General features: G+C 41.3%; 1 protein-coding gene across 6 annotated transcripts in view; it reads right to left on the bottom strand.

Moving 5' to 3' along the window:
* Positions 1 to 592: 592 nt before the first annotated feature.
* Positions 593 to 15,364, bottom strand: part of bahcc1b (BAH domain and coiled-coil containing 1b) — a 99,922-nt gene continuing 85,150 nt past the window's right edge. For 4 of the 6 annotated variants that reach the window (XM_026276688.1, XM_026276690.1, XM_026276689.1 and 1 more), the window contains 15 exons: positions 13,545 to 13,668; positions 12,561 to 12,792; positions 12,263 to 12,457; positions 10,667 to 10,831; positions 10,325 to 10,560; positions 10,157 to 10,234; positions 9,127 to 9,274; positions 8,879 to 8,996; positions 8,502 to 8,577; positions 6,226 to 6,334; positions 5,871 to 5,987; positions 5,593 to 5,742; positions 3,497 to 4,701; positions 3,162 to 3,398; positions 593 to 3,069 (listed from right to left, as the gene is read on the bottom strand). In XM_026276688.1, coding sequence (XP_026132473.1) covers positions 2,860 to 3,069; positions 3,162 to 3,398; positions 3,497 to 4,701; positions 5,593 to 5,742; positions 5,871 to 5,987; positions 6,226 to 6,334; positions 8,502 to 8,577; positions 8,879 to 8,996; positions 9,127 to 9,274; positions 10,157 to 10,234; positions 10,325 to 10,560; positions 10,667 to 10,831; positions 12,263 to 12,457; positions 12,561 to 12,792; positions 13,545 to 13,668 — 3,400 coding nt within the window. In that variant the 3' untranslated portion in view covers positions 593 to 2,859. The remainder of the gene's footprint in view (positions 3,070 to 3,161; positions 3,399 to 3,496; positions 4,702 to 5,592; positions 5,743 to 5,870; positions 5,988 to 6,225; positions 6,335 to 8,501; positions 8,578 to 8,878; positions 8,997 to 9,126; positions 9,275 to 10,156; positions 10,235 to 10,324; positions 10,561 to 10,666; positions 10,832 to 12,262; positions 12,458 to 12,560; positions 12,793 to 13,544; positions 13,669 to 15,364) is intronic. The other 2 variants (XM_026276692.1, XM_026276691.1) reach the window with 2 other exon arrangements.

Below are 15,364 nucleotides of genomic sequence, written 5' to 3'. Positions count from 1 at the left end.
TCTCATTAAACATAATTGTGTAATCATGATTATAGTGTAATTTTCATGACATTTTTTATTTAATTAAGAATGATTCATTTCCTTTATACAAAATATTTTATTTCTTTCTGTTGATTTTAAAGTGACATATGACATATTCCTGACATTCACCCAGGTTTAATCAGTTTTAGTATTCAAGCTTTTTTATTTCCTGCAGAATTACTAGTCAGATTTGTAGTGTACTATTGTTTGACTTTATATCTCTATATATTGCATGTCCTCTGTTTCTCCTCTCTACATCTCTCTCTCTCTTTATCTCTTCATTCTCAAAAGGTACTGGAGGAAAACGACCTATATGTTCATGACCTTAGTTAGCCAGCTGTCTGCTCTTTGCTGCAAAACTGCTGAGCTCAAACTGAACAACAACAGATCAGTCAATACTCTGGAACACTTTTCAGAATATCATTTTTAACATTAATTGGTTTGCAGACAGTTAATCAAGTTAAGTTGCAAAGACAATTTTATATAATATGTGTATACATTAAAGTAAATCAGTGGTTTCAATATACATGCACCAAACAAGCTTGAAAAACAAACAAACAATGAAGCATGGTAATTTAGAATTTTTTTTAATTAAATGCAACACGAATGCAATAAAATTAAGATAAATAACATGTTTTAACAGTGGAAATATCTTAAGAGTTATATTCCTCACAATGTCAAAAAGAACATCCACCGTAAAAATCAGTTCCAAGTGGGTCTCAAATTCAGGTTACACAATGATTCTATTTCCTTTGAGACTTGGCCAACTTCCTGGCATGCTGGTGGTGCCAGTCCTACCATATCAAGCGTTGAATCCAGTGTTTGTTTACAAAAATACCATTTTTCTTTTTTATAGACCCAGAAAGTGACATTACATTTATTTTCACATCAGATTTCTTAAAGCTTTAGCTTCTGCAGTGTAACAGCAACAATGTCCTTAAAAAAGTAAGTCATCCTTTAGGATTGAAAGGCATATCTGTCCTTTTTCACAATTCCAACACGGAACAATCTGTACAGGCTTGCATATTGAACAAATAAGAGTATAACGTTGACAATGGAAAATATAACAAAACAAACAGAACAATTTTTGGCAAAGCAGGAAGAAAAAGTGACAAGAGGCAATATTTTAGATTATATCTGTTTTAAACTGCCCTCACTTACAGGTTATGATTGTCCTTCATGATCACGTGACACAGGACAGCAGGAGGCTTCAAGTGCTGGAAGCGTCTGTTCACGCTTTGTATTTCCATACCCACTCCTTGCAGACATAAAATCCTTGGCCCACACTTTGCTACAAAATTGCTAAAATATTGTGAGAGATCAATATTTCAGCTGTTTTCAAACACAAATGCATTTAAAAGGTTATCTGCAAACGTAGTTGTCAGTCATCTAAATTACATCAGGCAAAAACATTGCAAGTGCCCCTTGTTTATGATTCAGTCTACATATTTATTGCAGCTGGAAGTATAGTAATTCCAAGGACATACTTTGGTTTGATATTTTGGAGGCCTGATTCCTTCAGTAAGTATTTAAAATGAATTTCTGGATGGTAAAACCACCTCCACATGTGCTATACGGACATGGGACTTTTAACTATGGAGTGTTAACTTTTTGCACAATTTGTTACCAATTAGATCACACATAGACGATGAAATGCAATAGAAACAAACCATTATTTCAAAGGCAAAATCAAACTCCAAAAGAAAAGATGAAAGAGTGAACACAGACAGCCTGTTTCCTCTGACTGGACTGCATTGTGTCAGTTTTAGCGTTTGCTCCGTGAGCAGAACGTCTCCCAACCCTCCCTTCCCTCCTATACAACAGTGAAGAGGGTATTCTGTAACTCTCCCAAATCATGCCTGTCCCCGAAAAAAACCTCCCAATCAGAACAGTTATTTTATCTTAAAAAAATAACACAATCAAGAGCAATAAAGAGGAACAGAGTTCTCTCTTCATTTATATTATATTTACAGTTTGTAGTTTTTTATATATATTTATATATTTACACACATCAACTAAATCAATTGTACAACTATACACCTGAATGAGAAGATACGCAAGAGGTACAGAAGTGTATGGCTTGACTGGAAAAATCATTCCTTTTGTTTTAGTCTGTGTTTGTTTTTTGTTTGCTCATAAACCGACTTATTAATAAATTGACATTGGCGCCAAAATGAACAAGAAAAGAACAATAAAAAAATCCCTGGTATTGTCAAAAGAGGTCATAAGACTGAACACATATGAGAGCATTATTCAATTTAAAACACCAGTTAGGCCTTTAATCTCCAGGTTAACACCCATTCCTGTTTCTTTTGTTTGTATTTTTTGTGGCTGATCTCTACATACAAACATGGTTGTTCACATATTTGCATACGGCAAAAAATGACCCTCTCATTCACGCAAACACACAAACAAACAGATCATACCACAGCTCAAAGTAACAGTGTATTTGGTCCTGCTGGGATATCAAAAAGTCCTGGGGACATCAGTTTGACGTGCTTGACCAGTGAAGATCTTTCTGAAAGAACCTTCCACAAACCAAAAACACAGTCAATGTTTTTCAGCCCCGATTCATGTTTGTCAGTCTAATCCTACTTTGAACGAGTCCAGTGCCTTTTTCACTAAAAGATAAAAAAAAATCATTCCATGTCTGTGGAACCTTCACAGAGCGATCACCACGAGTTGTCCTCCCCACGATCTGTTCAATAATATACTGTTACTCCATGGTTGTGGGTTACACTCACTTTCCACATCATGCTAGTTTTGTAAGATTGGCATGATTATCAGCCATTTCTTGTATCTCACAATTTCAGTAGTGCTTTCAGCCATTTTCTAACGTTAACAGATGATCGACTCTCCCTCAGCCGTCACCAGTTGGCCACTGGTGGGGTCGTAGGTTCCAGCCAGGTAGTAAAGATCTTGACTGTTGCTGTTCGGTTTTCTGATATGGATCAGACGCTCATATTCAGCTCGGCTTACCACCTGGCACTTATGGGAGATGGTTTGGACGTCATTTTCATCCTCATGGGAACTTTGGTACAAGGCATGCTGTGAAGAGAGAGAGAAAAAAAATTGGTTAGGTATCTAATATCTACCTGAAATCAATCAAAATCCAACAAGACTTCTGGTGACTACTGTACCTTCCCATCCCGATGCCTTTTTCCAAGCTTGGTCTCCTCGGGGTGGTAGAACCACTTTACTTTGACCACCATGTTGCTGGACCAGGATTCCCAAAGACTCTCAATGCGACCAATGAATGGGAGATGGGGCCGACCAGCCGAGAGGAAAACTGCACAGTCGCCAACTTGGACGGTGTCTTTCCCCCGAACAATGGCCTTGTAGAAGAGCTTCCGGGCTTTTCCTTTCAAACCCCGTCTCTGATGACAAGAAAGTGAAGTTTAAGGGACTACTTCAGAAACTACAACCGTCCATTTTGGACTGCCATTAAAACTGAAAAATCTGGACAGGAAATTACCTGAGTGGGGTTCCCAGACCACCTCCACAGTTGCCGTCCTGGCATGAATGAGGATGAGTTGGGTGGACCCTCTGAAGATGGTATCTTATGTTTTTTAGGGAAGGCTTTGGAAGATTTGGACTGTACTACAGAGGAAGAGTTGTTGGCAATCTCCTTTCTCCTCTGAGGTTTTCCTGTACTACTACTGACTGAAGTTTTTGAATTAGAGATAGACATTGTTTTGGCTCCGAAAGTGTGTCGTGGTGGGGCGGTGGGAGGTTCAGGATGCTGCTGCTGTTGGATCAATGTATGATGTGAAGAAAGGCAACTCTGAAGCAGAATGCGGGATGCTTCTTCTTCATCCGAACTATAGGATGAGTCATTGTCAGATGAACAAATGCTAGAGCTGGACAATGAGCCTGAACTAGACGCGCTGGAGGACCCTGAGGATGACGATGAAACAGAAAGACGAGACAGAAAGTGTCCAGAGCTGCGCATAGTCGCCCTTCTAGCATCTTCTTCCTCATCTTCATCCATATCTGAATAGGAGCTTAGGCAGTCGCTGTGGCAGTTTGGCCCATAATCTGCATATTCACTAAGCCCGAGACCCTGAGGGTGCTTACGCATGTCTGAGGAACTTTTGAGGAGATGGCAACTGTTCCTTTTGGCATCTTTGACTAGAAGAACGGACTGTGAGTAGCCCATTGTTGAGGTCAGTTCTCCTATTCCTTTGGCTCCAAAGCCCTTTTCCATCCGTCCACTTCTTTGCACCTCTGGGTTTCCAAGAAGCAACAATGCTTTTCCATTCTTTGTCTTGGGGGACGTTACCCCTTCATGATCCAGTTTGACCAGAAATTCCTTCCTGTCTCCTGACTTTCTACACCGTAAACCAGGGATGCCTTTGTGACTAAGAGGCAGACCTGTTGCCAACTGCTGATTTCCAAAGGAAGTACAACCATTTGCAATGCTGCTGAAGGAGTCCACCTCAAAGGAAGTGCTGAAGATGCCTTTGGCTGGAGTGGTCATGGTGGAGCTAAGTAAGGGGAACATGTCTGACTCCTTTCCCCTTAGAGCTTTCTTTGTTAACCCATTAAACTGGAACAAATCCATGGAGGGTTTCCTCCTGGACATGGCAGCAACCGGCCAGCCAAGAAGAGGGGAAGCGGTTTCAGTCACGTTCTCAGATACACAGCTCTTTGATGATGCATTGACGGATTTGGGCCTTCCTGTTGAGGGAGACAAACAAAGGTATTGCTATGGGGATGTAGGAAAACAACTGTTCCATCAATGCTCACTTATTTGCATTTTCCAAGCTCTGTTACTACCATACTCTACCCCCGTAAGCCTTTAGCCCCTTAGAGAAAACAGATACAAACAGATTTGACTGACAGCGGAACATCTGATGACTCTATGCTGTAGTATCATTGCAGATAACATCTGATGAGTTAAAGCTGCTGGACTGGTAGTCTAGGGCTTTAAGTTAGACTCTATAGTTAAGTGGCATTCAACCTTGTCGCCAGTTTCCCTCATCAGTTGTGTAGTCAAATAAGGCTCATTCCATTAGTCAACCAAACACTGATCTCATCTATGTTGATGTGTTAATTACACAGGGTTATTTAATAATTCATTTAAGTAATGAGCAAAAATGCGTTATTCTCTTACATTTACACAGATTATCCAACCTTACATCTGATAAGACTTTTAGGGCTCTTGACAAACATTAAATAAATAATTTTGTGAGTATGTCAGTTCCAGGAACAGGAACCAAGAAAAGTGGTGAAGCGTGACCTTAGGGAATAAACAGGTTGAGAAACATCTACCCAGCAAGTTTCCCTGACAGTCCTTGTGATTAGTGTTTAAAACACTAAATCAAAAAAACCTGTTGTGGAATCTTGTTTGATATATATTTCTTAACGTGCCTCTGAAACAACATGTTTATCTCTTTCATTGTAGGTTAAATGTTACACCTTAGGGATATATGTGAATCACGATAGATTTTAATCTTAGAATTCAAAAAGCATCCGTTTAATACATGTAACCCAAAATAGTTTTAATCCAACCAATGTGGAATTCGGGAAACCGTAAAGAATGTGGATGATGCAGCTGTCATCACGCACCTGGCTTAGCTTTCACAACATTCTTCCTGTGCTCTGCGTTAACGGAACACTCTAAGGACACATCAGCCTGTTGAGTCATCTTCTCTTGAGTGGAGGTCTTCCTTCTGCGGCAGCTAGGTGAGACCAGGTGGGCTGGTGATGGTTCTGCACCTGCAGACCATCAACAATGCCACAGGCTTAATGACAAGCATGGAAACTTGGCACAATGTCTAGCATTGCTAAACACTAGACTCTTTATTTATACTGGAAATGAAATGTGCTTATCTGCGGAAACGTACAGTGGATTTGGTAGCCTGGTGGAAGCAGGCGAATGTTCGAAAGAGAAATCCAACCCCGGTCTCCATCGTCAAACTCTACCATGATGCAGCCCTCCTTCTGTTCTTCGCCTGCACTTCCTGTGGAAGACACAAACATACAATTCTGAACCCCAAAACATAAATGATTTGTAATGCTAAAAATATTATCATATATTTGAGACTACTGTAGATATGGATTCAAAATAAAATGTTGACTTTCTTATCCTTATATATCAAGAAATACTGAAAAAAAAAGCAAAATTATAGGTGATGGGTATTCTAGGTTGCATTTGAGTATAAATGGAGTGTGTGTTTGCACATATGAGAATGATTTCACCTTTACGGACATATCCAGGATACAGACAGCGGGAACGTTCACTCCAGTAAGCACACACTCTTGTTCCAGCCATCAGAATTTCCAGCGTCTCAGGCTGCACATCTAAAACCTGAAACACATAGATGACTTTAAATATTAACTTACATATCTCGCAGACAGGCAGCTTATCAAGCATAACAAGTTGATTTAGTTAAAAGGCACACATGAAGAACATGAGACAAGTCCACTTTGCAAAAGCATAGATATCTTTGAGGCCCTCCCCTTTAGGCAATTACAACCATGGGTATACCTTTCTCAAGAGACGCTGTTGTTTGATTTTGTTCCCATTAACACTTTCGAATACTGAACCAGAATAAAAAGAGAGCAAATCAGCAGCACTGAATGGGGTGTCTGCTTTGAAATAATGGAATAAAAGAGCAGAGAGGTGAAAAAGGCCTAAATCGATGACTTTCTTGTCAGGCTGCCAGCTCCCCTCCCACTACACAGATCACATGCACTGTGGGCTCTTTCAGGCCCATTTCAAACGGGTCTGCTCTAGATACAGCTTTTCTGATAGAGAGAGCAAATGGCAAACTAGGAATTTTTTTGGCCAGGGAAATGCAGGTAGTGGTTGTGGAAGCAAACGACTGATAAGATGTCTTGAAAGCAGCACAGGAAAAAGGAGGTATCACTGCACTGGGGGGCTAATGCTTGTGGCTAGCAGTGTTTAAATTCAACTTTTTGTAGGCTGATTCCCCTGAAAAGCATAAACAATAGTAATTTTTATCAAAACACTGCAGAGGAAGAGTTGAGTTGAAGATGAGTTTAATTTAAACTTTTGAGTGGACTGCCCCTTCAAATCAATAGTCATCAAAAAAAAGGGGGTTTTAGCTATTGGTAATGGATTGGGATGGACTATGAAGAGAGGTATTTACACACCAAAATTAACAAGACAAATTTTATTTGAATTAAAGAAATAAATAAGGTGAATTTTGGTTTCATGTTGACTTTTAGTTTATGTAAAGCTGAGTTGTACTCGCTTTGTAATTCCACACTAGATCCAGTAATGCTTATACACAAACATACACATACTGTAGGAACAATGCTGCATGCTTATGGGCAAGTCTAATTTGTTGGAGTAGAGTATAGCTTTCAATGTCAAAGCTTTTACTCTTCTAGCCTTCAATGAGAATATAGCGTTAGCTCTCTTGTTCTTTCTATTCTCCCAGCTTTATCTCTCCCACAACTATGCACAATCGCATCCAACACTGACACAAACTACAACCTCCTCTCTTTGTTTTGCATTTTGTGAACAATCAAGAGCTTTTTGTGTTGCAGCTTATGGATTGTATCAAGGCGATATATCTTCAGATGTTTTGTGTACTGTACTGAATTGGAGAGTTGCACAGAGCATGCTCATTTATACGTCTTTGATGGAAACTGGGGACGGGTGGGTAAAGCTTGTGATAGGCGGTCCCTAGGCAGCGAAACACTATTTTTCAGCCTATGATACTGAGAGATGAATGAGAGAAGTAACGCATGTAATGTATTCAAATGAATGCATGCCGACAAAAAGCTGTTGGTTTACGGTGTGTAATCAGCTCCCTTTTTCCCCGTCGGCTTAAATAAACTATGCGTGTAAGTGTAACCCACAGTTCAGCCCCAAAGATGTTCCTAAATAAGAAGTTAAATAAATAAAAAAAGATAAAACATGCTACTCTGTACGTCCTCCTGGGGGGCCATGCAGAACTAATAAGGAACAGTTACATACAGTCAAAAAGTGAAACTGTATATGCAGTAATCTAATGGACTGCTGGACCACATTAGAAGCAGCTAACCAAGGGTACTGCCTAGAAAAAAGGCTATATTAGCGAGTTCCTTGGGTTGTCGATTTTCTCTATCACAACCAGATGCTGAAATGTTTCTTAACACATGAATTTGATGCTCAATGAGATTAAAAAATAAGCAATAAAAGAGTCACATGTGAAAGAATGTCTAAAGTTGAACCAGAGTCCTTCACACGCTGATAATAGCAGTTTACATGCTTCATGGCTTAGTAACTGCCTATCAGTGCACACACACTCACACAACCCCAGTTCTTAACTGCTTTAGCAGAGAGTCACAGAGCTGGGCTAGATCCAGCCTTGAGCTGATGGGGCTCTTGGGGGAGAACATGGGGTCTGTGAGAGCCTGTGAGGGTGGCCTGAAGGGCTGGTTTGACCCAAGGCTTGTATGGGAAGATGGAGGAGGTCTTTAGGGGAATGAGTCCCCTGAAGAAGCTTTTTAAAGAGCCTCACCGCTTCCTGAAGCAGCTGCTCCAGAGAGTAGATCCTCTGCTTGTTTCTGCGCTCTCCTTCAACAACAACACTATAGCTGAAGAGACAAAAAAATAAAGACATTTATTATTAGTTCATTATTGTAAAACATGTGAATCATTCCATCCATTCACTGTTCAATTCATCTATGTATTTATATCTCCATTCTTCCACCCATCCATCCCTCCATCAATCATCCATCCATCTATATATCTATTTATTCATCCATTCATCCATCCATATATACATCTATTTATTCATCCATCCATTCATCCATCCATATATACATCTATTTATTCATCCATCCATTCATCCATCCATATATACATCTTGCTTTAAATACAGAGTGGTTGTCTTACATATCAGGTAGGTCCAGTGTATGTACATAGGCAGCATACAGTAACTCGTCCTCTTTTGAGATTAACACTTTCAGCCCGTCCCTCAGGATTTCTTTGGTGAGAATGCAGTTGGGCAGGGCTGGTTGGGACAAAGACAGATTAAAGTAAGAGGGCATTCTCCTTTTACCACATGCATTTCCTGTCTCAGCATGCATTCAGTTGCATGTAAATGTAACAGCATTATGCATGTCCGTTTGTACATATCTTACCCTGTAGTCCACTCCCCATTGGCTCGGATTCCTCCTCCTCCTCTTCTTCTTCCTCTCCCTCTGAGAAGCTGCTGTCGTCATCCATCTGGAATCCCTCATCGGCAGCAAAGCTCTCTAGCAAACGACTAACTGCTCGCCCCTTAGCCTGCTAACAGTCACAAAATGGCATGTGAGTCCCTCTCTCACGCACACACACATATACACTCACATACTCGTAATGGCCCCGCAGAGAGTGATTCAGGGCTCCAACATTCATTCAAACTCCCATCCAAATATATCATAACCTCTTGCACCTTAACAGGTCCATTTTTGTTTACAGCCCTCGGTACTTATCATTGCTCAAAAAAGCTGTCATATATTACTGTGATGGAGGTTTCGTCACTTGGGGTGATGCTGTTCGGTTTTCATTTTACAAGTGTGTCTCTAGGGTGAGGCCCAGGTGAAGAATGATGCATGTCTTTGTTCTCTATCATGCTCTTTGAGCAGAGCAGGAATTTTCCCCGCCTGCTGATTAGGCAGGCAAAGTCCCCTTGCATGCCTCGCTGATGACCTCACAAAGGGCCGACGGTGACAGCCTTGACGCCTATGGTGTAAATCCTTTCAAAACTATTGACTGTTTTATTTAGACAATGCATGATTCAGCCTGTGAATTAGCAGGCGGATCCCATCTTATCTTTATTGTGAGCAGATTTACGAGAGCCCCTGACAGGACTAACCATGCAAGATTGCATAATCCTTCTCAGAGGGATGACTTTTTATGGGCGCCAAGAGGCCAAGGCAGGTAGATCTAGGCAACTAGGGGATAATTCGCTATGTGGCGCTGCAGCCTCGTTAGATCTCACCAACTTTCATCAGAACTCTAATAAATAAAGTCAAACGTACTTAGCATTGCTGTTCACCAGTAAACCTTGTGTTTTGGATGCCTACTAGGTGTTTTAACTAGCTTAGCCTAACCAGCAAGACTTTTAATAAAGGGACCAAGCTGGTCATCCAATTTTCATTGAAGGTAAGCATGGGAACCATTCCATACCTGCTTGTTTCTGATTCGTCTGCTCCAAGTGATGTCATCATACTGAGAAGACAGTGCTTCCAACCAACAGCTTTTCCTCTGAAACAACCAAAGGGGACACGTTAGCACAGTAAGACCTCCACAGAGCCTTGTTTGTAGCTTTAGTATTGCTACAACACATAGACATACCTTTCCAAGAAGCACAGCGCTCTTCCTGGTGGTCTTTTCTCGTTGAGTAGGTGAGGTCTTGAGAACCCTAGTGTGGTCAAAGGTGTTCTCCCTTGACCCCTCTTTCCACTTGGGGCCAGTCAATCTCCTCTCCTCCTCCAGTTCCGAGTGGTAATGGTCAACACTGACCAGGGTCCGCCTACAGGGGGCCTTCCTTCTCTTCACCTCTTCTTTAGCGATGGACACATTCATAGACCCTGAAGGGGACACACAAAAAATGTGACAGTGAAAAATTAGTGTTTGCGAACTAAGGTGATATCTTTCAATCCCTGCTGTCTCATTGAATAAGGATGTAACATTTACCGATTCCTTGTCTTTCCGTTTTGTTCTTGGCTTTCTGATTGGCCTCAAGCTTCACGATAGAGCACTGTGAAGGACGGCCGACTCCAGACAGTTGCTCTTTAGATGATAGATTCTTGATGCCCTCTGCCCCTTCCTCGCTGTCATAGATGCCGTCATCTTCCTCCTCTGTGAAAATGATAGATCGATTGAATGCATTGACATCTTGACTGGACTACAGTTCACAGCGAGCATCTAATCAGTCATGGTGAACGCAGCCTGACGCTTTCTCTCACTGTATGATTTATTCGATATTTAGCAAAGTTCACGAAATGGGTGCCAAATGTGGCTGTGACTGTCAACGTTCACAGGAACTGTGGCGGTCAGAGAAGCCTAGTCACTGACAGGTTTGACCACCAGACCTTTGCTTCCCACAAGTGTCTGATTCCTTTTTACAGCCGCACATAAATGACTATTCACAGGTTTGGAGTTTTTGAAAGAAACTGATATTTCAATTCACCAAGTATCAGCAAAAATGGCATTTCTATTTCAAATGTATTCTGTTTTTTAAACATTCTAAAGAATATTAGAACAAAATGCATAGATTGCTGAATGAAAACACTCTGAAAATACAATGAACACTTTCTGAAACTAATACACTTACTTTCTGCACTGCACTTTCAACTAAAACTGAAATAAAATAAAGCGAACAAAAAAAGACAAAAATACAAAAACTCAAAAATAATTATGATATGATATAAATGATCTTAAAATAACACTGTTTCCCCGATGCCTCCAACTTCACCAGTTTCCCCAGAGGTGATGAGTTTGCTCTCTTGATATAAGTTTGTAACATGAATAGAAACAGCTATTGACACCTTCTGCAGCATTCTAGCTGTCAGTTTATTAAGATATTCAGATAAAGTTACATCTCATGCTTTCTGTGGCAGTTTTTGAATCGTTTTGTAGTTTTTATTGTATTTTCGATCACTTAAATTAGAATTTATTTCAAAAACATAGAAATACCTTTGTGATTCCAAATCTTTTGAACTGTAATGTACGCACACAAAGTCATGCTCGCATGCTTGGGTGTCACAGATACGTATTGGCAGATGCCGTCTGTGGGCTATGTGTCTCGCATAGAGCGGAGATGGCACGGTGGCAGCAGTGTCGGGTGTCAACACAGTGCTGACACACTTGTCACTTACGAGGCGCTCGTCAACACTCTCGCAAGCTCGTGAAATGTGAAAAGGATAACTTTCAGGGCAATTAACAGAGCGGCGACAACACCGCCTAGCTCGACCGCAGGCGTAGCTCACATTAGCGTTCATTACCGCCATGATTTCATCTCCACTTTGTTCACTTACTGAAGTGTGCTTGCAGGCAGTGTGGATTAAAACGTAGCGGAACTGGGGAGGTGGAGGGAGTGCATCTCTTTTTTCTCTGTAGGTGTGGCATTCCAAACACAGCATGACGCAGGCTAGCATTACGGCTTGGGTTTTTCCCAATGCATGCCTGAGGAGGTGTCGTTAATTTTTTTAATGGCATGACAGTCGAGCAGGGAAATGAGAGGATCCGCTGATCGTCATGGTGGGATGCATCTCTCGGCCCATAACTCACCTGTGTCACTGTCAGAGGGAGAGATGCCCTTCTCGGTAGCTTCTAGCTTGCTATCGGTCACAGCTGTATTGCATAGCAGCTGCTGAGTTCGGGTTGGCAGGAGTGAGGAGCTCAGAATGGCCTTTGACCTCACACCTCTTCTCATCATAGTCCCCTTCCCATCCGATCCCTGGTGGACTGCTGCTCCGCTGCCTGCTGGACAGATTCATTGTAAAATAATCTAAAATAAACTAAAGTGATCTAAATATCAATGCAATTAAAATACCTTTCATTTAAATCTAGCATGTATTATGCTTACCTGTGTCCCTGTGCTCTCCAGTTTTATTACTATGTGTGTGTTCTTCTTTTCCACCGTGCTCTCGAGACATATGTTCTGTAATTGCGCTTGGTGTTTTGGTTTCTCTGTGACACAACAAGTTCACCAGTCTCGATCCACGCTTGGCTTTGGCTTTCTGCTTCAGCTGTGAGCAAGCTTTCTGTTTAAACTTTGTGCTGAGCAGTCTTGGCCTGCCTCTTGGCCTACAGTGAGCCTTCATCCGAAACAAAGAGAGAAAGTGAATTACATTATAACAAGGCTGCGCTGTCGATGTTTCTCAAACAATCCTTGTCTGAATATTTTAATACATTTTTGTCATAACCAAACGTTTGTGTCCTTCACTAAAATTCAGCATTCAAAATCTTATCAACAATGGTGTCATAACTGTGATTTTGGCAAAATCAGTTGTGATTGGTCTCGTTTCTTCTGTTTATTTGAATGGGTTTTTAATGTTTTACCTGTATTTAAACATGCAAGGCTCGAAATCCAAAAACTAACCAACAATGATAAAATAATGGTGATACTGGCATACTAAATTGTGATTTGTCTCTTTATTGCATTTATTTGAATGCATCATTGTCATGGGTCTTTACATGTTTTTAACCATGTGAGAGAATAAAGAACTGACCAACTAACAGAAAACTGTATTGAAAGTCATGATAATAGCAAAGTTTAAGATGACTATAAACTTTACTATTTGATATACATTTAAAATCTACCTGACAACACTGACATACAGTGTGATATATGTGATATTTGTACACTTGGTTGTGAATGGTCTCTTCTTGCATGTAGCAGAATGCTAAAGTGTGAAAAGTCTTTCTGTTTTTACATGAATTTAACCACGTGACAGAAAACCAACTACCCAACAGAAAGACAACAGCTTATAACAGCATATTTAAGATGACATTTCCAAAAACATAACACATTTTTTTTTCATCCATTTAGAATCGATTAGCTACAAACCTTTGTGCTGCTGAGATGGTGGTAAGGGCTACTGGTCATCCTCCTCTTCTTCCTCTTCCTGTCTCCGCCTCCAGTCGAGTCCTGTGCCGTAAGCAGGCCCGGCCCCGCCCCTGCTCCAGTCGACCTGTCCATCACAACAGAGAGGTATTCATGAGGGGAAAGAAGAACGAAGGATGAAAAGGAGAGATCAGAGGCGAGCGAAGGGCTTGCCTTCCCTCTCTGTGGCTCTCTAATAACCTTCTTTTCAGGCTTTGATGAATGGAGAGGCAGGGGCCTGGTTCCCCGCTGCACGCTTGAAAAATTGGGATCTGACGCCAAACCGAGAAATATCTGAGAGAAGTGCTGGTAAAGCAACCTCCCACTCATAATTTTGTTTGTTCTTTTTTCCTCGCTCTCCCTCGTCTCAGTCTCTCCGTCTCTGCTTACTCCTTTTCCATTCTGTGCCAGTGGTTTCGGGGCTGTGAATTCCAGCATTACATTAATAAAAAACCCTTCTCTGTCTTATTACCATATCAATGCATCTGTTCCTTCACAAAGCAGCACAATGCAAGGCCTTCAGGAGGGCAAGGAGAGTGAGTGAGTGTGTATGTGTAGCCAACCATTTAGTAGACCTATTACACTGAAATAAGGCTCATACACTCGCTCTGCGGCGATCGGCCTCTCATTTTGCAGTGTGTAAGCATCAGTGTTTTTACTCCCGAGAAGCAGACAACTTCAAACCCTGCCACGGGCTGCCTTAGTCGTTGCTCGGGGTGGGGGTGACATTAGCTGACCCGTCAGTCACCGGGATGATTGACAGGTGAGTGTCGGAAGTCGTGTCGACGTGTGTTTCATGAATTCCAGCCTCCCTTCTGTGTCCTAGAGACAGCTATAGCCAGTCACTCCCAAAGTGGCTCCCGAATCAAGCCATGAAGATATATACAATTTTCTTGCAAATCGAGGTGCCATAACACCAACTTGACCCCATGATTTCTACAACGTTGAATGCTGGACTGTTTCCCAGTATGCATAAATCTCATACTGCCTCATTGTTTAAATGTTTATTACAATTTATGCAACTGCATTGAAGTGTTTCCTTGACTTGCGCTCAACTCAAGTGCATCTTTACCATAATGACGTGTATGATGTTAATGGTTATATGAAAGACTCCCAGCATACACTTGTCACAAGGTGTCATGTTCCTATTTGTCAGAAATTCTCATTTTAAAATATTGCTCATGGCAACATCTCCTCCTTTATACATCATATAACTCTGCAACATAAAAGTGGACCAATTTTTCATGGTGCGTCCAAACTGGGCAGACTGTTTATCTAATAGTGAAGCACTGGCCAAACTGATCAGTGCACAACCAACTTGCACTGCCCACAATTTTGAGCTACTTTTGGAGCATTTAGCCTCTCATACAGCTAGCAGCTAAATAAAAAGGCTGCATGAAGATAAAGAAGAATAGTTTGGCATGCACATGCAAAGAATAGAAATATCAAAACAAAATAAATACATGTGATATTTCAGGATTACTCATTGATTACTCATCCAGTTAGAAGAAGACCTGACAGAAATGTATGATGCATATATACATGCATGAGGGCATTCATTTACACAGACACACATTCACCGCACAGGCCCAGCATTGGCTGTGTTTTGTTCCACTCTTCTTTTCAGCTGTCTGAACACTGGCTATCTGCCCTTTACTCTGGCCAGTGCTGTCAGAAAGAATCAGTGTCCCCAACACATAGACCCCTGCCCTCCTCCTCAATACAAAGAGCCCCTGCTTTATCTGGAGATGGAGGGAGTATCCCGCAGAGACAGTGAGGCACAG

The sequence above is a fragment of the Carassius auratus genome, chromosome 12 (genome assembly GCF_003368295.1).
Source record: "Carassius auratus strain Wakin chromosome 12, ASM336829v1, whole genome shotgun sequence".
Classification (NCBI taxonomy): domain Eukaryota; kingdom Metazoa; phylum Chordata; class Actinopteri; order Cypriniformes; family Cyprinidae; genus Carassius; species Carassius auratus.
The sequence above is the reverse complement of the archived record's forward strand: the minus strand, read 5'-3'. Positions and strand labels throughout refer to the sequence as shown.